Source organism: Neoarius graeffei, chromosome 2 (genome assembly GCF_027579695.1).
Source record: "Neoarius graeffei isolate fNeoGra1 chromosome 2, fNeoGra1.pri, whole genome shotgun sequence".
NCBI lineage: Eukaryota > Metazoa > Chordata > Actinopteri > Siluriformes > Ariidae > Neoarius > Neoarius graeffei.
Window position 1 is genome coordinate 72,128,540 of NC_083570.1, and position 24,353 is coordinate 72,152,892.

Below are 24,353 nucleotides of genomic sequence, written 5' to 3' on the forward strand. Positions count from 1 at the left end.
AACATGGCTAGAAACAAACATGAGAGTATTAATGATAATACTTCGCTAAGCTGCTGTGAAAAGTGTCCATATCTGCACATGCTGATTGTGCTCAAATCAGTAACAGGTAGCTATTTCCCATAACGACCGAGTCCCAAGAGCGCGCATAACGCACTCCGTGAGCGAGCGCAGCCGCTCTAGCTGCACCAGACTCAAGTGGGTGAAGGCATGACAGTCAAGTGTTCATGTGCTGTGTGACCATAATTTTGTATATTGCTCACATGTATATTGCTATGCATTGCCACCAAAATGCCTCATTTTCATTGATAATCCATCGCAAAGCATCACAAGCTGTAGTGTGACTGTAGCTTAATGAGGTGGCTGTGATGTCGGATGCAACCCAGCAATTGTTTCCTACTATGAGTAAAAAATTAGCTTCAACTTAGGGGGGGGATTGAGGCCCACTAATGGGCTGCAGCCCAGCGGTTGAGAAACGCTGATTTAGAATACACACAAATGAATGTATTACATGAGATCACTGCAGTGCAATTTTTACTTTTCTAATTTGAAAATTTTTAATTAATTGACTGTTATATTGTGGTTATTATTGACAGATGGATCAAATTATAAACTTCCCATTCATATTTCATCTATTATTTTCTAATTTTTTTTTAGAGCCAATTATGTATAGACTTGTCTTTGTATTAAGCATCTAAAAGAGCCACTGTATATCTGTACTATTTATGGGGCAGGGCATTGAATGATTTCTGTTGCCTGGCCAAGAAAAAAAAATCGTACTCACTAATATTTTGTTGGATCGCCTTTTACTTTGATTAAGGTGCGCATTCACCATGGCATTGTTTTGATAGTCTGGCTAACGCGACTGCAAAGCTCTACGAGCTATTGGTCTGGCCAAGATATTCAGCCCAACCGTTTCCCAGAGCCCGTGGTTGACCCGCCTCCCTGAAATGCCTCAGTTTGCTACTGGTCGAAGCCAGAAAAGGCTGTGACGAAGCTTAAACCAATCACATCACTCTTTCCTCTGACGTATGCGACGCGACGATAGGATTCTCGCTGAGCCCCATTGATTTGGCTACTAGCAGGGCTAACTGGTAGATTAAACTCTTACCGAAGCCGGTCGGGAGCAAGGCGAAAACGTCCTTCCTTTCAATAAATACCTCCAGGGCTGCTCTTTGCTCCGTTTTCAATGAAAACTTCCCGTTGAATGCTTTCAATACAGCATGATTCTGTAAACAATCTATGGCTTCCGGTCGCAGTTCTACTACGTCAGTGCCTTGAACACGCCTCTACCCAGGGCTGTTGGAGATGCTCAAAGTTGATTGGCTCCCGATTTTTCCGGAGCTTGGAAGAGCTGTAGATAGCTTGCCTGGCCAGACTAAGCTCGCAACAGGCCCTCGTGTTGCGTCACGCTTAGGATGGGCGGGCCCAGGCTATTGTTTTGACAACCTTATGCACCTTCACAACTTTTTCTTTTCACCGAGAACTTGTCTTGATAATTGGAGTGTTGAACCAGTCTGTAAAGTCTTCTCCAGCACATCCCAAAGACTTTCAGTGGGGTTAAGGTCAGGACCCTGTGATGGCCAGTTTGTGTGAAAATGATTAGATGTGCTCCCTGAATCACTCATTCACAATTTGAAGTTGACAGTTCACCACTAATCCTTCCAGGTTTTAATAATCTGTTGTACCCAATTCCAGCAATCTCTTTAGTTGTTTTCTTTGCTTGTTCAGGCCAATAATTTGACCTTGTGAAACACAGTAACATCTTTTCCACAATCATGGGATACGTCTTCCAACATGTTTGTTTAAGAAATGAGAAGCGACTCACTGCATCAGTTAGGGTTAAAAGGACTGTTGCCAGTTTATTAATCACTGCAGTGATTATCCAATCAAAGGCTGTTAAGTATTTTGTTTATTTAAATCCAAACGGTGACTTTTTTTTGGTCAGGCAGTGTAAATGTGCTAAGAAATAAATGATTATAATTTACAATGTCAAATTACGAGGTGAATTAAAACCTATTTTGGTTTCTGTTTTGCTGAATAATTGTGGTTAATCATTAATTTGTTCTTAATCTTCAGTAGCCACTTTATGCTGGTCAGGCTTGAGGTGGATCCGGAGCCTATCACGGGAACACTGGGTAGAAGGCAAGACACTCATTCACAACTAGGTGAAATTAAGAATAGCCAGTCCACCTGCTGGTATGTTTTTGGGAGGTGGGAGAAAACTGGAAAACCCAGATGAAATGTTTGCACACTTGGGGAGAACGCTGGACAGACAGTAATCAACACTACCTGTTGTATAACTGTGCCACCTCGGTGATAAATAATTGTGATTTCAATATTGAGCAAAGCTAGTTGTGATGATCATTTTATCTGCTGTCTCAAGCTGGAGTTGCTTGATGTTGTCAGTTAAGTCCCCGCAAATGTCTCTTTATCTGTGCAGGCGCCCAGCAGGCAGGTGATGCAATACTGGCTTCAGCAGCTTCAGCAGAAGCGATGGGAGTTCAGTAACACGCGAAGATGTGGCAACCGAGACAGCTTGTGCTCCCCCACCTCTCTTTTTCCTCACACAGGCCTGGTGGCCAAAGATGCTGGTAAGAGCCTGAGCAGTGTAGGATGTTTGTATACAGTATACACCACAAATAACCCATACACACATGCTCTCTATGATGGCACATGGAATTGCTCTAGTTTTTCTGGTATTAGTAAACGGCGTTCCTCACTGCCAGGATGTGCTGTTGCAGCATATGGGAAAGTCTCAGGCTGTTGCTCACTACTGCTGTACTGGATTTCATCTGCATGAGAAGTGACTCAACCAAATACATCTGTGCTTACATCAAGTGGCTTAATATTTAACACACTAGATCTCTCTCTCTCTCTCTCTCTCTCTGTGGTTATCTTGGATGAGAGGAAGGAGGTTCTGAAGAATACACAGCAGAGTTAAACTCCATGTGAACATGACAGTGCTTAATACGTTAATAAATACATTTACATACTAATAATAATTACATTTACACACTTCATTCTTTTATACATGGTTACCTTTGCCTACTATTATGAGTCAAGTTGACAGCCCAGACTTTAGCAAGAACTTTTTGTTAAAATTAACATTGTGTTCCCTGTGTTTGGCTTTTTTCCCCCCCATACAGTCTCATATTTCTTAGTTTTGAGGTAATGGAGCCTTAGCTTGTCACTGTTTACTCAGTCACACCCTTCAGTATAAAACAATGCTGCATTTGCACTATAGTGTGCAGTAGTGTTCAGCTGTCTTGTACCACAAGGACTGCTGAAGCTAGTGAGACTGGTCATGTAATCAGTGAGCTAAAGTGAAAATTACGCTTTTTTTTTTTTGAGGAACATTAATTTTCTGCGTTATGGTTTAGATGCAGTGTCTCCTGAGCTGCGTAATGAAACGATGGAGAGCGTGCGCAGTGATTTCACGGAGGAGGCAGACGCAAATGGCTTGGTTGGACTCCAGACTGCAAGGAACCCAACACACAATTTTTCCCTTCGACATTGGAGTACTGAGCTGAGGTGAGAACCTGAGGGATACATTCACTAAGAATTCATTAGCGGAGTCGTCTTTGTTCCCCAAAATGTAATTGTGATTGAATTATACTTGTGAAATGTACATGAGTCATGTCTGGGTATATTGTGTTATCAAGGATTTGTCAAACAACAAGAAAAGCAGTGAAATTGAGAGAAAACAGCATTTCTGCATTGGGAGTATTATGATAAAATGCAGAAGGATTAAAAAAAAAATCACTGTAAATTAATACATGTCCTACATCTACAGTCCAACCATAATATTGGGTTGTACAAGTCGTACTACACGTCTACATACAGTATGAGTAGGGTGTAGTCTTTGTTTTGTTTTTTTAATAAACATCTCACAATGTTAAAACCTCCCTCTCCTTTGTGTATACACTTTTTTTTTTTTCCATCATCAAAAGTGGAGATATTTGCTTGACCCTCGTGTTATCAATATGGACCAAAGAGTAATTTCTTTTACTGAAATGTACACGGTCAGTAGGCTGTTCTGTTTTTCCAGTAATATATTTGCATACCTAAATGGTATAATCAAAAAATCTAATTTAGGGTGCTAATATTGTACAATTGTAAACCATGATGTAAGTATAGAGGGCAGATTAAAGGTAGACTGCCTTTCAGATTTTTCAAGTTTAGGTCATAAAAATAATTTTCCCTGACACCCAATTATTTTTGTTTAGTGGATTGAAAGCTACTGAATTCGAATTACAGACTTCCAATTTTGTTTTTTAAATAGAACAATTAATGAATTTAGGGCCATGTGGTCCTAAATTCTCCGCTGTTTTTTTTTCCTGCTTCACCATGACCCAATTCAAGATACTATGTCATGCATGACGTGGTGGGCTTTCCCCGTTCATGCAAGACATTGTGGGATACAAATTTGAAACAGGAGAGAAAAATGGAGGATGAGAGTGTGCAAATGAAACGTGAAAGACCGACTACAGTAACAGAAAGTGAGAAGAAAAGACGCTATGTTGTGAAGGAAAGGAAATGCAGGACCAAACTAATAAATATCGGCGGTCAGCGAGCACCTCATGTGATCAGCTGTTCGTTTAGCGACAGAATGATGCAACTGTCAGTGCACGGTCAAAGGTAAACCTGCGCATGTGTATACGGACTTTCTCTGTCTGCTTGTGTGAAGCGAGCGGTTTCATGCACATTATTTGCTAGGGAATCCCCTCGAATTAAGTAACTTTCCAACCCCAGAATGGCCTGGGTTATTTATTTATTTTTTTTATTTTTTATTTTTTTTTAGAGATATTACAGAAGTAAACATGTATCACAGTGACCAAATTTCAGCGGGAACTAAATTTCACCGATTTTTATGAAATCGAAAGGCTGTCTGGCTTTAAGACTCGCATCTAATGTTACTGTAGTCTGTATTACAGTTGTGAAAAGCAGAAAATTAATTTAAGTTTGTTTCTATAAACCATAACTAGCAATGGCTGTGTCCTCAATTGAGGCTGCTAAACCTGAAATATTGAATGACTGACATATTAGTCAACCAGCAATTATACTCTGACCTTTTCATACCATCCCGCTGCTATCTGTCTACATGGATAAATATTTATAACTGACAGAACAAGAAAGATTACAATGCATATGTCAGTACTGGCTTTTTGGATCAGAGCGAGGCTAAAACATTTGCAAGAGCGCGTAACCCATTAATTGATTGATTTTTAGTGTTAATGGAGCATCAGCATCCCTCTAACCATATGTTCTGTCTTTCAAGCATGATTGTTTCTCTTTTATTACAACGTCTTCTACGTTAGTCTGCATATAGCGATATATCTGTTTTAAATCCTCTCTTAATAATAATGAAACATAGTAAAATTTTGTAGTTATCACTTAAGTATCCCCTTCTCTGGAGCACATGTTCACCTTTTACCTCAGTGAGCACAAAGCTAAGCTTCTTGAACAGTCTGTCCTGAACAGTCATTCTGCCTTTCCATGTGCCAAAAAGGGTTGCATCACTCGTCTCTACAACAATTTAGACGTTTTGTCTGTATTTAGAAGACTCCCTATGTAGACAGCATTTTTGGCAATTTTTGAACAAGGTCAAGCTCTCATTTGGAAGCGAGAATAAAAATGCAACGTAAAATAGCATCGAGGTGTCCAGCTCAGCTTCTGTTTATGCCACCTTTTGCATGCATGGTATCAGAAATAACGATAGCTGTTGGTGTCTCTTCTGAGTGCTAAATCTTAAGTAACTGCCAGTATAGTGAATACTCCTAATAAATTCAGTAATTCTGTTTTAATTACCAGGCAGAAGGTGTGACGGATATGGGGAAAAAAAAATCCTATCAAATTTTCCCAGGATAGTTGTTATGCAATATATACCACAGTATACAGTTTAAATATGCTAATACAGTATCAGAAAAATCAGCTGTACCAGATTAAACAGTGGTTTCCATCTATATAAACAATGATTAATAAAAAGCGAGCAACTTTTACATTAATTCCAACCTAGAGGGTATTATAAATATAATGTTGTTGCTCATAATTTTCTCACAGAAGCATATTATGATGTTACTTATCACACTTTCGATATTTTTTTAGCATGATATGTTGTTGTTAATGTAACATCATGGAATTAGTACTTCCAATACCAATTTCTGTCAGCTATTTGATTGCCTTTATCAGTCCAGCATGTGCATTAAAAACAAAACATGTCTAAGTTGTATTCACTTTTACAGCTAGTATATTTTTGGTGCACATATCACCCTGAGCTGCTTCTTGCATTAACCACAGAACTTGCACACTCTCTCTCTCTCTCTCTCTCTCTCTCTCTCTCTCTCTCTCTCTCCATCAGGAACAGTATGTCCCACTTGCGGCAAAGCCGAGGGGGAGAGGGCAGGCGCAGTGTGTTTTATACAGCCAGCAATGAGGAATGGGAGATGGTGGATCCCCCCACTAAGGACACTCCAGAACACAAACCTCCAGCTGAGAGTCAGCGCCGTGAGAACCCTTCACTCCTCCACAGACGTGAGAGGCTTTTCTGCTTACTGTTGCTGCTGACAGACTAGAGCAATATTTATAAAATCTGTTTCCTCTTTTCTGTTTTCATCACCTCTTGCAGTGCAGTCATAGTAGTGATGCTTGCATATTTTAGTGGGTTTTTTTTTTCCCCTTTTTAAATAAATACAAAAAAGCACATTTGAAGCAAACTTTTAAGGTTTTGTTGCTTGGCACAGATTCCATCGGCTCAGCGTTCACGTTTGATTTCCGGAACCCATCACGCAATAAGCGTCTGTTCCAGATGAGCTTGGCTAAATCAGGCCGCAGTGCAGAGACGTCACCGGTGGAATATAACGGCAGTAAAGCTGAGGAGCTGCAACTACGTCTGCAGAGCCAACAGGAGGAGCTGAGCCGCATGCACGAGGAACAGAACCACCTACACGAGGAGCTCAGCAGTCAGAAGGTACAGCTGAATGGAGAAAAGTAGAGATTCAGGAACTCTATACTGCAGAGTCATGCAATACAAATACAGGACTGACTGTAATAAAGTTCCCTTTGAGACAAAAAAGGGGGTACTTCATTCCAACGGAGAAAAACTTCCTCCAGTCTGTAAGCACTTCCTGTATGATCCCTTGCTTTAAAATGGCTTATATGGGCAAGTTGCTTCCATCACAGTGGTATTGTGTTCCTGATCCCTGGGCCTCGCTTATATTAGGATAGGATTAAGAGACTGTGGTTTTAGTACAAAGGGCTAATGTAGCTAATTAGTCCATAAAATTAACAATCAATTATATAAGGATTGTAGTGAAAAGGAGATCAATTAAACTTATTTACATACCTAAACTAGAGGTGAAATGGGTTATTTGATCATTCATGTAAAATTGATCTTCCTTTTTTATTTAATTCCAGACCTACATTATATGGTCAAAAGTTTGTGGACAGTTGACCATTACACCCATACATGGAAGATCCCATTCCAGATTTAGTCCCCCTTTTCTGTTGTATTAACCTCCACTCTTCTGAGAAGGCTTTCCACTAGATTGTGGAATGTGGCTTTGGGTATTTTTGTTTGTTTGTGTTTGTTTGTTTGTTTGTTCGTTCATTCAACCACACCAGCATTAGCAAAGTCAGGCACTGATGTCAGATAAGGAGGACAGGGGGTGCAGTCAGCGCTTCTGTTCATCACAGACGTGTTCAGTGGGGTTGGGGCTGTATGGAGGCCACTCGAGTTCTTTCACTCCTACCTGCGCACACTCTTTATGGACCTCTTTTAGTGCACAGGAGCATTGTCATTCTGGAACTGGCTTGGGGTCCCGTAGTTCCACTGAAGGGAACTCTTAAAGCTAGAGCATGCAAAGACATTCTGGACAATTGTGTGCTTCTAACTTTGGGGCAACAGTTTGCTGAAGACCCACAGATGGGTGTGGTGTCGAGGTGTCCACATACTTTTGGCCATATAGTGCTATTTTAATAGCCAAATTAAGATTTTTAATAGAGATTTTAGAGTGATGTAGCCATGTTAGCTTATGGAGGCATGTAAGTATATATGTGACTGTCATACCAGATACTCAGATTTTGGGTTTTGAGTTATATCTGCTGCATTAAATTACCAAGCCTCCATATGCAGGAAATACAAACCAAAGTGAAATTGGACCAGGGGAAGTTACTGTAAATCTGAAATGAAATCATGTGTGTGCAACCCAAAATGGTCCATTTTCCAGGCAGAAAGCCTTCAAAATGTACATGTTGTTTCACCTAGGTCTAAAGTGTATTTTTGGACCAGAATGACACTACTTTTATTATGAATTTGCAAAACAGCAATAGGTAATTTAATTTGATGCCTCATTGATTGGTTGGCACCCTGCCAAATTTATTTTTGGCACTGTGCTGGTGATATCAGAATATTAGTCGCTGATACTTTGTTTCTAACATGGGACCAACTTTAACCTGTACACAGTGTTCCCAACAAAGCTAGAACTGTTCTTGATACAAGATAGTCAGTCATAAAATGTGTTCTTATTAGTGTGCTACTTATTCTGCCTTATTCCGACACATTTTTTGGATCCACTCCTCCTCCTAGGGCATTCGAGATAGAGACACCGTTCCAACTCTGAGACGTCTGGCCCGAAGTGGTGTAGTGTGCTTGTATACAGCTTTTGGATCAACGTGCCTGTTCTCTTGTCGTTTTTCTTTTGTTTTTTTCCCATAGAGAATGAATAGGGCTCATGAATCGAATCGTCCTACTCTGACCCACTCCATCGCAGATGCACCAAACTTCGTGATACTTCAGGCCAACTCCCGACACATACATGCAATCGGTTCTGACTCGCACTCATATTTTTCCTTTCTTTTTGCTCATCCCTTTTTCCTCCATAGGCTTGCATTGATTTTTGGCCCCATTGAAAATGAATGGTGTTTCAGGAGAAAAATTGATGGAGAGTGAAAGGTTTTTTTTTTTTAACCAAGTGACCAAACTTCAAGAAACTTCACTTGATGCCTCAGGCCAAGTCCCCGCACAGATCCATCCCCTCATCTGAGACCTGCACTTGTCTTTTCCTTGGTTTTCACACATCTCTTTTTACCTCCATAGGCTTCCATTGATTTTTGGCCCCATTCAAATGAATGGAGTTTTGCTCAGTAACACTTCACCACACATCCACCAAACTTCATATGGCACCTCAGGCCAAATCACCCATCACACACACGATATCGGTTTTGACCCGCACTCGTCTTTGTCTTGCCTTTCATCCGTCCATTTTTTCTCCATTTTGCCGCTAATCAATGGAAGCTTGACTGAGTCATTCCTCCCTTCCCCCATAGGTGATGATGCATTTGGCAAGGATCTGCTCATTTGAGACTTGGACAGCAAATCAACTTCAACTCAATGGCCACTTTATTAGGAATACTTATGCGCGCACACATGATAGCAATTAGCATATAAGCATTCACGTGTTACCATGCTAGATGTTAGCATGTTACCCATTACGATATCATGCCTGCTGTTAGCTCGCGAGTTGTTAGCATGTTATCATGAGAGCTGTTAACATGTTAGGATTAGCATGGTAGCATGCAGAGTTCACATGTTTGCTGTTAGCGAGTTCGCCTGAGCATGTTAGCATGCTAGCTGTTAGCATGTCACCCTCAGCGTGTTAGCATGCTAAAAGTTAACATACTAGCCATTAGCATGTTAGCCTGTTAGCTGTTAGCATGATAGCTGTCAGCATATTAGCCTTAATGTTAGAATTTTAACAAATAGCATGTTAATCATTAGCATGTTAGAATGCTAGCTGTTAGCATGTTATCTATTAGCATGTTAGCATTAACATGTTAACATGCTAGCTTTTAGCATGTTAGTATGCTGTTAGCATGCTAGTTGTTAGCATGTTGGCATTAGCATGCTAGCTTTTAGCATGCTAGCTGTTCTGCTACAGCTCAGCAAGCACACTTTGTATTTTCTCTGTGGAAATGCAGTCTAGTTCTTTCTAACCTCTGAACATGCAGTGTTGAAAACATGGAGACCAGGACTCAGAATCTGTCAGTACATGTACAATGAATGGACGCTGTCGAGTGTTGACTCATTTCCAGTTCTGGAAAGTAACTACACGGTAGTCATTTAAAACAAGTCCCTGTCTCAAGTCCTCTAGAACCAGCCTCAGTCCAACACAGTCGTGGATGATATTAAAAGTGGTAAATGTATCCCGTAGGGGTGCTATTGAAGTGATTATTCATTGATAGTTACTGGATCAGCCAGCGAAAACGGTGCAAAATATTGTGCACTTTTCAACGCCATTTCTATGCATTCTGTAAATGGAGCATCTGGTACAAAAATCCGATGGCGTGACATGTATACATGTTTATTTAGTTCCCAGCCGCTGACAACTTGTGAACTCGACCATTTTTAAAATGTGGGCTGAATGGTGGTTATTAAAAAGGCAAACTAGATCAGCTGTTCTAGTTTCCTCCAGCCCTCTTTAAATGTTCCTGCCACTGAGTAATGTCTGATGTGTGGCTGACAAGACTGGCTTCTCTTACACATGCTGAGATGAACTCTGAACTAAAAGTCTGTTATTTAAACTGTCTTTTGAGTCCTGCTGCCAGTTCCCTATTTGTTGTACTACTGAACCCAGGTGGGGGTGTGTGTGTGTGTGTGTGTGTGTGTGTGAGAGAGAGAGAGTCTGAGCCCATGTGGTGTGAATCATTGTGATCACTTTATTCATAGTCTTATTAAAATAAAGCATAAGCATCTGATAATAATAATAATAATAATAATAATTTATTATTGTTATTATTAAGGAATGAGCTCCATTTCCTCTGCATGTTAATGATCACTTGCAGTACATTCTACCACCAGCTAGAGATATGAAGAGTATACTGAATCACTTAAAATAATATCTGAAAAAATAAGGTCACAGGTATACCCTCGCATTCAGACAATCTTGAATTTAATCAGATCTCAGGATTGATTCTGGGCGTGGTTTACTGTCCATGTGGTGTTTTGCATGTTCTTCCCGTTAGTTACTTTAAAATTGCACATAGGCGTGTATGTCTGTATGCATGGTGCCCCTCGATGGACTGGGGTCCCAGCCTGAGTGAATTCTTCTACTTCACGCCTCGTGTTGCCAGTATTGTCTCCGGATCCACTGTCAGTCTAAACAAGATGAAGCGGGTGCTGAAGATAAGCGAATGAATGATTTTATTTAATTTGTTCAGAGTGAAATTGATAATGTTGGTTCATTTCCCATTTAGTTGTTTTGGATTTGGTTACACACCAGAAGGGAGCCGGTGATGCATAGTAAATAAGCAAATGATTAATGATCTAAAATTGGTATTTTGTTAAATGTATCCAGTAGGGTGACCCACAGATCACCCTAACAACCCTCTAGGCTGCTAACACCATTCACTCCCGGCCTCCAATGACCCTAACGACCTACAGGCTGGCTGAGAGGGTCAACGACCCATGTGACCTCAGGCTACGTTTACATTAGACCGTATCTGTCTCGTTTTCTTCGCGGATGCACGGTCCGTTTACATTAAACCGCCTGGAAACGCCGGGAAACGGGAATCCGCCAGCGTCCACGTATTCAATCCAGATCGTGTCAGCTCCGGTGCTGTGTAAACATTGAAATACGCGAATACGCTGTGCTGAGCTCTAGCTGGCGTCTCATTGGACAACGTCACTGTGACATCCACCTTCCTGATTCGCTGGCGTTGGTCATGTGACGCGACTGCTGAAAAACGGCGCGGACTTCCGCCTTGTATCACCTTTCATTAAAGAGTATAAAATTATGAAAATACTGCAAATACTGATGCAAATACTGCCCATTGTGTAGCTATGATTGTCTTTAGGCTTGCCATCCTTCCACTTGCAAGTGGTAAGTGATATGCGCTGGGATCACACACACAGCGGCTCAGTCCCAAATCACAGCTTGTTCACTTCACTCGCGTGCTCTGTGAGCTGCGCAAGGCCGGAGTGCGCACCCTCCAGAGGGCACTCGCTGTTCAGGGCGGAGTGATTTGGAGCGCAGGATGCCTGCGGAGCCGAGCGTATCCGTGTATTGGTGTTGCTGTGTGCACGCAAATCGTGTATTGGTGTTGCTGTGTGCACACTAATCGTTTTAAAAACGTTAATCTGATGATCCGCTGATACGGTCTAATGTAAACATGGGCTCAGTGACTCGCTGTAGGCCCCCCCCCCAATCTTATCCCCCATCTTCCCCTCACAGTTTGTCAGCTGTGGTATATGGTTGATCTGGTCCTGAACACGAGACCATTGACCCTTCTATTTCGTGTTTTTCTTTCTTAGTCAGCACCGATTGTACATGGCAACCACTAGACAACAGTGGTACTGTAATTGAAATGGTCAGCACATCCGGAACGAAATAAGATGTATTCTCATGACCTTTGACTCCAGAAAACCTTGATCAATAAGCACAGAGGAGTCACTGCATTGTTTGTCGGTTCATTCAGTGTGAGTTGAGAGCCTATAGCCCGAGCAAATATCCTGATAGTGATTTCTCTTCTTCCACTAGGAGCTAGTGCGTCTCCTTCAGCAGACTCTGAGGACTGCTCAGTGTGAGCGCTGGTCAGGGGAGATGGACATGGCTGGGGCATTGACCGAACGAGATGGCCAGATCCAGACCCTGTGTGGTCACATGGAGAGATTGGCACTGGAAAAAGAGAGCCTGCAGCAGGAGCTGAAGAGCCTGAAGATCAAAGTGGGAGAAATTAATGATCAGTTGGGCATGCTGATGGAGACCATCCAGGCCAAAGACGAGGTGATCATGAAGCTGTCACAGCAGAGACAGGAAGGCAGCGCGGAGACAAACGAGTGCAGCTCTCCTTCAGCGCAGGAAAAGCAAGAGCTCCACCACCTGAGGGTAAGCAGACCTGCTCATATTAAGATGAGATTGCAGTATAATTGGCATTGAATAGATGCTAGAAAATCTATGGCACTATACAACCAGTGCACAAATAAGGCACAAGTATGTGGTGGCATATATTCATACATTCACTGTGTTCAGATTTTGAGAATTTGGACTGAGTTTATTAGACAATATTTCTAGTTTATAGGAACAGACATATGACTAAGACACGTCCATATTTTTCTACACTGTGTCACCTTTACTTTTATGATCATTTGCACTACAATATTTTTACTTATTCTTTCAATGCTTATCATTGGGCAAAAAAAACACCCTGAGTAACAATCAGTTGATTCTGTGAGAAATTATGGCTCTGTTATACCAGCATGGTTTGAGTCCACTTGTTCCCTTAGAGGGAAGAAAGTATTCTGACTGATGAAACGTGATTGTCCTGATGGGTGTGGTCTTTTCCTGCATTATGAAGTGTCCATCCACAGGGAAAATGAGCTTACTGGTTTGAGTATGACACGTGTAAATTATATGCTCTGCCATTCCTAGTCATCACATTTCAACTTGGTTGAACACCAATGTGAGATTTTGATTCTCCATCACCATCATCAAAACACCAGTTGAGGGAATAACTTTTGGATGAATGGTGTTCATCCATCCAGTAAAGTTCCAGAGAATGATAGAATCTGTGTCAAGCTGCATTTAAGATGAAGCCTTTTTGTCATACACACATTACAGCACAGTGAAATTCTTTTCTTTGCATGTCTCAGCTTATTAGGAAAGGCTCAACAGTGGCAGTATGGCGGTGCTGGGACTTGAACCCCCCCCCCCGACCACCTGATCAGTAACCCAGAACCTTAACCACTGAGCCACTACTCATCTAACATCTGTCAATGACCCAGCACCTTACTAAGACACTTGTTCTTGATTTTTCCTTTTAATTTTTACCCATCACCCATTTATTGGTAGGGTTTATAAAGGCATTTTAATGAAACACTTAATAATGTACAGCAATACAGTGGTGCTTGAAAGTTTATAAACCCTTTAGAGTTTTCTATATTTCTGCATAAATATGACCTAAAACAACATCAGATTTTCACACAAGTCCTAAAAGTAGATAGAGAACCCAGTTAAACAAACAGGACAAAAATATTATACTTGGTCATTTATTTATTGAGGAAAACGATCCAATATTACTTTTGCCACTCACAGATATGTATGTGAACCTCTAGGATTAGCAGTTAATTTGAAGGTGAAATTAGAGTCAGGTGTTTTCAATCAATGGGATGACAATCAGGTGTGAGTGGGCGCCCTGTTTTATTTAAAGAACAGGGATCTATCAAAGTCTGATCTTCACAACACATCTGTGGAAGTGTATCATGGCGCGAACAAAGGAGATTTCTGAGGACCTCAGAAAAAGCATCGTTGATGCTCATCAGGCTGGAAAACGTTACAAAACCATCTCTAAAGAGTTTGGACTCCACCAATCCACAGTCAGACAGATTGTGTACAAACGGAGGAAATTCAAGACCATTGTTACCCTCCCCAGGAGTGGTCGACCAACAAAGATCACTCCAAGAGCAAGGCGTGTAATAGTTGGTAAGGTCACAAAGGACCCCAGGGTAACTTCTAAGCAACTGAAGGCCTCTCTCACATTGGCTAATGTTCATGAGTCCACCATCAGGAGAACACTGAACAACAATGGTGTGCATGGCAGGGTTGCAAGGAGGAAGCCACTGCTCTCCAAAAAGAACATTGCTGCTCATCTGCAGTTTGCTAAAGATCATGTGGACAAGCCATAAGGCTATTGGAAAAATGTTTTGTGGACGGATGAGACCAAAATAGAACTTTCTGGTTTAAATGAGAAGCGTTATGTTTGGAGAAAGGAAAACACTGCATCCCAGCATAAGAACCTTATCCCATCTGTGAAACATGGTGGTGGTAGTATCATGGTTTGAGCCTCTTTTGCTGCATCTGGGCCAGGACAGCTTGCCATCATTGGTGATGGAACAATGAATTCTGAATTATACCAGCGAATTCTAAAGGAAAATGTCAGGACATCTGTCCATGAACTGAATCTCAAGAATGATACACTTCCACAAACGTGTTGTGAAGATCAGACTCTGATAGATCCCTGTTCTTTAAATAAAACGGTGCCCACTCACACCTGATTGTCATCCCATTGATTGAAAACACCTGACTAATTTCACCTTCAAATTAACTGCTAATCCTAGAGGTTCACATACATATCTGTGAGTGGCAAAAGTAATATTGGATCATTTTCCTCAATAAATAAATTACCAAGTATAATATTTTTGTCTCATTTGTTTAACTGGGTTCTCTTTATCTATTTTTAGGACTTGTGTGAAAATCTGATGTTGTTTTAGGTCATATTTATGCAGAAATATAGAAAATTCTAAAGTGTTCACAAACTTTCAAGCACCACTGTAGCTTTGTCAAGGCAGATAAACATTTCCTGTTTGTCATGCAAGACTATGAGATGGTGTATTCCTGAAAGGTTTATCCAGATTTTTGCAGTGTTATTTTAAGTTTGACTAATTTCTTTAGAGGCATTGATGAGTCTGTAGAATGATCATGTCGTTAAAATTTCCTGGTTGTTCTTGTGTTTCAGGACAGCCTTCAGGGCTACAAATCCCAGAACAATTTCCTGAACAAAGAAATCCTTGAATTGACAGTGTTGCGAAGGAATGCTGAAACTAGAGAGAAGGTCCTAGAGGCAAAGGTAAGTGAGTGTGTATCGTTATTGTCTTTACCAGGACAGGAAGTTACCGAGGAAAAACCTTGACCCTTTTCGCATATCTTAGACTCCAGTTTGCTTTTTTTTTTTGTTGATTCAGCATCATATCACTTCTCATTTTGGAGTGGAAGCATCTGTATAGTTTAATTGGTGATGGCTATTCATTTTTACCTTACTTATATCATCTTTTCCCTCTTCAATCTGCACATTCTCTCGGTCTCGATGCAGTACACTGCTCTGGAGGCCAAGCTGTGCCAGGTGGAGAGTAAGTACCTGGTGCTCCTGCAGGAGGTAAAGACTCCGGTGTGCTCCGCATCCGAACAGAGCCCAAGTGGAGAGGTCATATCTCGACTGCTGGAGGATGCTCTGCAGGTGGAGAGCTCTGACCAGCAGGAGCACATGATTCTCAAGCCCCATCCTGTCAGGTAGAACAACTCCTGATTTTTTGTAGGGATCGACCGATATGTTTTTTTCAGGGCCGATACCGATTATTATGGAATTGGGATGCCGATAACCGATATGTGCAACCGATAAATGTAAACATTATCAGGGTTTTTTCTAGAAAAATTTAGTATGAGGGCGCTCACCATGGCGAGGGAGCGAAGCAGGGGGGAGATGGTGCCGGTTGTCCCCCCCCCCTCCGCCGTGCGAAGCCTTTTGAAAAATGCTCCAATGGGACATTCTGAGGCTATCTGAGAGGGAAATTGTAACAAATTGTCTGTCAACATTGAAAAAGAAAGAAGTAATCTTCTTCTGCCCCGGACAGTCTTTGGCTTTCTTCCGTTTCGTGCCGCGGGACGACATCTTTAAATACCCAAGTGTCAACAAAAACAACTCGCGAACTACTTCTGTCAAAAGCTCCCGCGCCGGTGGGTGAAAGGTCATTCACTCTCGAGAAATCTCGCTCTACAAGTCAGCTGACCTTGTATGTAACCCATGTCAAATCTCGCGAGAGCAGCCGCGACAAGTAAACAACATGGCGCCTCAGTCTGGAAAACGCCAATTCGGATCGTTTTTGCACCGTCTGGCGGTGTATCTACTATGATTGGAATATTTTTGGAGCGATTATAACGTATTTGATTATCAGACACATTGTCACGTAGTGTTGCTGGGATGTTTTCACGGAGTCGGTAAGGGGGCGCACGCCGAGAGTAAGAGGGCGCAGCGCCCCTGTTCCCCCGTTTAGACGAAAGCCTGGTTATAATTCACATGAAATTAAACATAGCACACACTGACACAGACCTTCATATCCATGAAATGTATGTTTAATTATAAAATTGAACATGAAATTTTGTGCAGGGAGATGCCAGCAGCATTTGTACAATAAAGTCAAACATTAGTTAGAATAAAATGAGAAATAAAATAATAATAAAATAAATATTCACCAATAAAAAAAACAAATCACTCCCTACTATATTACAGCTCACCATTTTCAGTGGAAAATAAATGAAAATACACTCTGGATTCTTTTACACTAAGAACTAAGTAAGACTTACCAACTTCAAGTAGTTTTTAAATAACAAATCAAGTGTAGGGAGCTGCCTGCAGCATTTTTTAAAAAGTAAAATCAAACAAAGTAGGCCATCACTCCCTATTATGTAACAACTTGACAAGTAACCGTCTACAGCTCTGCTCCTTTAAGAGTATATCGCTTTCCGAATCAGAAGCGCTAGTGAGGAGAATCACTTGTGTAAGAATTATAAATACTAGTGGGTGGAGTACATTACAGCGCAATGTGAAGTAGCATAAGAACATTTAAGTCAAGAGTTTAATTGATGCATTTCGTTCATTACCGTTTATCCAAGCAAGTGTGCATCCACGACACAATTACTGAGCCCACAACAAGCGTCCTGACAAACTCCCTACAGTATTACATAGCCTACTAGCACCATATCACACCTGGCTTGTTTAAATGTTCAAATAGCGCTTTATAAAGTTACCTAACATATACAAGTGCAATGCGCTTTTTGAGCACGAGTCACGTCATGAAGTTTACTCATCACCATAACAAATGGCCAGTAGGCTTGTGCTAGCCTACAGAACACAAACACTACGTTTTATTTCGTCTTCCCTTGACCACCTCTCTGTATGGCTGTCATTCTACTGTTCGAGTAGAACTACTGACACATTCACAGCGTTTCCAGATGGGGATTTAAAAATGACTGCAGCCTACGTTATGCTGGGGACTGCTTACTATGGACAACATTACATGTAGTTTCAGCGAGAATAGTTGGTTGTAGGCTAATTCAAGTGCTTCCTTCCGTAAGCTAAGTTTGCCTGGCTACACAGATGCAAATGGACAATTTTAACGAGTAGTAGATGAAGAATGTAAACATATAATGATGATGTGCTTTTGCAACTTGTGTGTTTGTAACTTATTGCTGCAAAAGCAGCGTGTCCTTACGTTGAAGTGGGATCTGCTTCTGCCTGAGTGCCCGTACGGCCGCCTTGAAACAGTTCACAGTGGTTAGCTACGCGTGTTGATTGGCTGTATCCCTTGTGCCAAACAAATCAGATGTTGTGGTGGGCGGGACCGTGTTCTTGAACTCAGAGAGGCGAGTGCAGGAAAGGACGTGCAGTGACAGTCGCGTTAGGAACGAAATGGCTGCAAAAAGGCATGTTATCGGCATATCGGTGGAAATTATGGCCAATACCGATAACCCTAAAAATGCAGAATATCGGCCCGATATATCGGCCAGGCCGATTATCGGTCGACCCCTAATTTTTTGTTCAAGCATCAGCTTCTGTGATTTTGCTGATTCTGAAAAAAAAATTGAGATCTGAAATATTTCTAAAAAAATATATTGTTTTTAAAAACGTAGTAAATGTACATTTTTAATATACCATGATATACCACAAACAGGGTTCTCCACGGATTGAAAATATAGGGGGGTGGGGGTCAATCGGATGACCTTGAAGCGAATTTGCATAAATTTACATATGTCATTTGCATAAAATCTGCATAAAATACTCTCAAATAGTAATCAATTAGAATAGAGGAATCAATTGGACCGATACAAAATCAATTTGGATCAATGTTTTCGATGTCGACAGTGGAATGCTTGCGCGTAAAACCGAATCGCTCGAGAGACATTTCGACAGAGTGTACGCACTTCAAGAGCTACAGTAACACTGACAGCCAGGTTATATCCTCACGGTTTTATAGGCAATATCACGCTTGCCGCACCAACTTTGAACTTTTTGTTTTTATCCTTTATTTCTCTGCTGACAATAACAATCAGTTATCTTGAACTTGGTGTCGATTCACACGTTATTATAAAGGCGTGTTATCTCCCGGCGCAAGAACAATGTGTCAAAAACGCCGAAGTGTGAAACGCTTTTCTTAGACTTTAATCGTCAGACTGACTAAACTAATTGCTGGTAAATGAGTTTCACACTTGGGTGTTGTCGCGTTGTCGGTACTTCAACAGAGAAAGGCTATCTGTCACAAAGAAAACAAAGGGACGTCTCTTCCTTTTGTAAAGGGGCGGCAGAAATTAAATGGGGGCGGGAATCACAGAAAGGGCGGCAGCCCGTACCTCTAAAACCCCTCGTGGAGAACCCTGCACAAATATACCATGCACTGAGAGGCTCTGGTTAAAATTATGGATTCTCTGAGGTGACTGGCATAGTACTATTTTCTGAGGGGCTGCACTATGCCAGTCACCAAAGAGACTCCATAATTACCAGTGCATGGTATATTTTTGATTTATAATCCATCAAAAAAATTACAAACTAAGTGTTGACTACAAATTAGAAATAAACCTGAAAAAATATATTAGAGGTCTAACTCTGCCTCGTTAGGCATGATCATGATATGTAGATCTATACACACAGAAATGCTCGTAGAGCCACAGCTGTGACTTGAGTCGGCCATAAAGCAGGATATACCATGACTGACTCACACCATATCCATTTATTTATTTATTTAAATTTTTGCCGTCACAAGATACATTGCTTAATCAATGGTGGAACTATTTTGTGTCATGTGAGCCATCCTTGGCCAATCACCGTATGGAATTTTTTTGATGAGGTATATAATATATTTTATTAGTTTCTCTCTAAACTGGATTTCAGATAGGTTCTTTCAATTTTTTATCTAGTTTTGATTCAATTTCTATGTACACATCTGCAAAGTTTAATTTAATATGATCAAATAAAATGTGCTGATAATGTAATTCCTCTCTCCTCAGTGAGTATGATGTATATGGCTTCAAAACTGTTCCAGAGGAGGATGATGAGGAAGAGAAGCTGGTCGCCAGAGTTAGAGCTCTAGAGCTCAGGTCTCTCTCTCTGACTGACCAGGAAGTGTCTGTTGGGGTGAAGTGGGAAAACTACCTGGCTGGTATCATGAACAGGGAGATGGTGCGTTCTCCAGAGCTGAAGGCTTTAATCCGCAGCGGTGTGCCTCATGTGCATCGTTCCAAAGTCTGGAGCTGGTGTGTTAACTTCCATGTGAAGAAGATCCGTGAGTGCCAGAAGCCAGACTACTATGAGAGCTTGTTGTGCACAGCAAGAGTCAAACCTAACCCAGCTTCTAAACAGATAGAGTTGGACTTGCTGCGCACGCTGCCCAATAACAAGCACTATGCTTCACCTTCAGCTGATGGCATCCAGAAACTCAGAAACGTGCTGCTGGCTTTCGCCTGGAGGAACCCAGACATTGGTTACTGTCAGGGACTCAACAGGTAAACACACACACTTGCATGCAAGACTGTTGTCCTTCAAAATAGTTGTTAATAGTGATAACATTTATGTCTATAACACCGATATTCAAGTCCAAAATATTCACCATCCCTGTGTCTGAAATCGCTCACTCGTTCACTACTCCCTATATAGGGAATTACTATATAGAGGACTATATAGTGAGCTCATTGGTAAAATGAAAAAACGCTTTCAGACACTAGTCCTTCGCGCTGGTATTTACGTCATTACTGTCATACAATTAAAACATACCAGATCAGGCGGCTGGTGGGTTTTCAAAATAATAAATACATGCATCTGTTTTTGTGGTAAATACATATTATACTGAGCATATTTCCCACATTAATAAATACAAAGTACCTGCATCTTTCAGTTCTTTTAAATCAAGGCTGAATACTTTTCCTCTTTGCCGTTGTCTTTTTTTATTAAATCAAATTTGAGGCTTTTAATTTGATTTCTTTCAGTGCGACTGCAATGCATGATGGGATATATTGCTTGGTTAGTGACCATCGGTTGTACACTACTTTTTGTGATGCATTATGGGATACTTTGAGTTAGGGCTGTGCGATATATCGAATATACTCGATATATCGCCGAAAATTCTGTGTGCGATACATAAAATTATTATATCGTAACTATTGAGTATTTTATGGTCATCTTCCGACTTGCGTTCGTTTCGTGTTTGTTGTGTTTGTTTAAAACATTTCCTGGTGTTTTTCTCCCTGTCCCTCAGGCAGTAACGTGAGAGGCTGCCTAAGGGTAAAGAAAACAATAACGTCACGCACTCGCCAACCAATCCCAGACGACATCTCGGTGCTGAAAGGAACTTCTGGGAAGATTTTCTAGTTTCGGTTGTGTTGCCAGATTGGGCGGATTTAAGTGCGTTTTGGCGGGTTTTGAACATATTTTGGGCTGGAAAACGTCAGCAGTATCTGGCAACACTGCTGGCGGCAAGATTTCCTAGTTCCGGTTTACAGCGCTGACTCAGTTTGTGCAGTCGCTGGTGCTGCATAGGCTACCGTGTAAGCTCTGTCAATTTCAGCGACAGATTAAAAATGGAAGCGGACGAATTGGTTCCTAAAAGAACTAGTAAGGGGTCAGTCATCTGGCATTTTTTTGGATATCGCGAGGAGGACGTGGAACAGCAAATGCCAGTTTATAAAGTGTGCAAAAAAAACCTGTCATCATGAAAGGCAGCAGCCGGAATTCTACACATCTGAGAGGCAGAGCCAGAAAACATTCAGTTCAAAAGTGTGCAAAGAGAAAAATGATGTTTTGCAGATCTCTCTCTTCTCTCCCTCAATCTCTCTCTCTATTGTGAATGTTCCAGTGGTTCTCAGTAGTCAGGTTAATAGCTTAGAGATCTATTTTTTTTTTAAATAATTTAATGAATGAGCACTTTTCTTATGTAGGCTAAATGTCTTTCTCAGTGTTGAGCTTGCACTTTATTGATTCGAGCTCTGAGCAGCTCTGTATTGTGTTGCCCCTTTGTTGCAATTTTCAAGATTGTTTTTGCAGTTTGTGCCACATCTTTGTTGAATAAAAATAGTCTTATTTCAATTCAATTGTGATTAATCACCAACATGACAATTTAAAATGTGTTGTTGAAAACCACCTGTAAACTTAACCAAGAATGTTATTTAATCTGCAGGGATTGTAGTGAAAACAGTAAAGAGTAAAAGTTAGATTTCATGGGGTCCTTTAGAGGAGACTTAAATATATTGAGATATATATCGTATATCGTGAAATGGAGAAAATGTATCGGGATATTCATTTTTTTCCCATATCGCACAGCCCTACTTTGAGTGCACTATATAGGGTGTAATAATCCTCACTATCGTTTCGGACAGTACTGCAAAATGACGTCCATACTATGTAGTGCCCTACATAGTGAGTAGGGAGCGATTTCAGACACGGCATGTGTTAAAATAAACAAGATATCACAAAGCGGAAGAGCAATTTAACTTGGGGGGGGGGGGTAGAAATATGAAATAATGTGTATATTACGATCATAGAAAGGTATCATATTACAAGCAAAAATAAACTGAATAATTACCTTTTGGTAAGAATTAAAAATAGGTACCCTATGGGTACATGCAGCTCCTGCTTATAAATAAAATTGTTTTCTGATTCCATGTCCATACAGTAAATATAGCGCATATATATGTTATCAATTTTACTTGCCTCATCTCTTGCAACCATCACCAAGCTGTGAGCAGCATCAGGCCGTGTAGTATTTTGGTTACCAATTTTGTTTACTGTGTTTCGTTCAAAATACAGTGCTGTGAACTATATCTGTTTTCAAAATGGTAAGAAAGCACTTGTGCATGAATTGTCTTAGAAGCATTATTTAGTACTAATGAGTGCGTTTTGTTTCACAAGTGTAAAGACACTAAAAGAAAATTAAAGGGAATAGCAGAAGTTTGATCAATTATACTTTTAGTTTTCACAAAGGAGCTGATTTATTCCCACATGGGACTTTTGTAATTGCAGACCGAGCGGATCGCTCAAAAGATTCCAACATTGTCTTCGCGGCCTTCTTGAGTTTTTGCTGAATGGCTGGAATTCTTGGCATAAATATCTGCCAGAAAGCTCAAATAAACTTGCAAAACCTTTCATTTGACCTTTCAGAAGAACCAAACAAAAGCAGTGATAATCAAAAGTTAAATTTTCTTAAAATAAACACCACTTACTTGATATCGAAAGAGTAGCCTTGGCGAACCACGAGGTGAATTTTTCGTTTATCTTTTTATCTGCCGGTTATCTTCCAGTACTATGAAGTTGTAACAAGGTTTCCCTTATTTTGCTTCTGGTTCTGATTGGTTCCGAAGTTTATCAAGAAGTATGGCATTTAGCAGACGCTCTTATCCAGAGCGACATACAGCACACCCGGAGTAGTCTGGGGAGCAGTTAGGCGGTTAGGTGCCTTGCTCAAGGGCACTTCAGCCATTCCTGCTGGTCCAAGGAATCGAACCAGAGACCTTTTGGTTCCAGAGCTGCTTTGCTAACCATTAGGCCATGGCTTCCCCTTGTATCTTTTTGTATTGTTGAACTTAAGATAAAGTACTGCAAATGTTCATTTATATTTCTACAGTGAGGCAGTAAAAGCTTCAAGTGGCTGTAATTCTTTTTAAGTGTTTTTGCATTTTCTTTCTCTCTGCTGTGTTTAAATCCTTTCAGACTAGCTGCCATAGCTCTTCTTTATCTGGAGCAGGAAGAGGCTTTCTGGTGTCTCATCACCATTGTGGAAGTTTTCATGCCACGAGACTATTACACCAAGACACTTCTCGGCTCACAGGTACTATTATAAGCCTGTGCTCCCACTGCTCCCCCCTATTTTCATTATGGGAGGAAAAAAAATCCCAGAACTACTGTCTGGCGTAGAACAGTTGGAGTAAGTCCTGCTGGCATGTGACTTTTAGATAGCTGTGATTCATTAGTAAGTTCTGTATGTGTTCTGTGTATTTCTTGTTATTATGGATGCTTTGCTTTTGCACTATAGTATGTAATATAGTGTCGCAGCAATACTTCCTGTTTAATTTAAAATGTGAAATTATTAACAGTCATATGAAAATTTTTTTTTTTCCGTTGGTCATGACCTTAGTTTGAATTCTAAAGTAATGTGTCTGTGTAATGCTGTGTTTTGAGGGGAAATTTCTCACCAGTTGATTTTTCCCAGGAATGAAAAATGTGCTGTAGTGTGACTTCAGCAGTGTCGCACTGAATGAAATTGCAATGAAACTGTTAGCTAATGTATTAGCTAATGAAATTGCAATGAAACTGTTGTTGTCGGTGAAACCAAAAGCTAATCATAGATCTGCTGATATTCAGTATAACCAGTGCGGGACGGCACTGGTTATACTGAATATCAGCAGGTCTATGATTAGCTTTTGGTTTCACTTACAACAGTTTCATTGCAATTTCACTAGCTAAAAAGAGTTTCATAGTAATACGACAGATGTTTCTTAACCAGTTGTTCCTTATTTACAGAAAGTTCCCTTCCCACTTATTATCTC

At 40.8% G+C, this 24,353-nt stretch overlaps 1 protein-coding gene across 1 annotated transcript in view; it reads left to right on the forward strand.

Moving 5' to 3' along the window:
- The window catches only part of tbc1d2b (TBC1 domain family, member 2B), a 47,216-nt gene that overhangs the window by 9,692 nt on the left and 13,171 nt on the right, over nucleotides 1-24,353 (forward strand). The window contains exons 2-10 of the mRNA XM_060914887.1: nucleotides 2,441-2,591; nucleotides 3,381-3,531; nucleotides 6,359-6,531; nucleotides 6,741-6,967; nucleotides 12,534-12,881; nucleotides 15,508-15,618; nucleotides 15,862-16,058; nucleotides 19,827-20,321; nucleotides 23,518-23,635. Of these exons, the coding sequence (XP_060770870.1) occupies nucleotides 2,441-2,591; nucleotides 3,381-3,531; nucleotides 6,359-6,531; nucleotides 6,741-6,967; nucleotides 12,534-12,881; nucleotides 15,508-15,618; nucleotides 15,862-16,058; nucleotides 19,827-20,321; nucleotides 23,518-23,635 (1,971 nt within the window). The remainder of the gene's footprint in view (nucleotides 1-2,440; nucleotides 2,592-3,380; nucleotides 3,532-6,358; nucleotides 6,532-6,740; nucleotides 6,968-12,533; nucleotides 12,882-15,507; nucleotides 15,619-15,861; nucleotides 16,059-19,826; nucleotides 20,322-23,517; nucleotides 23,636-24,353) is intronic.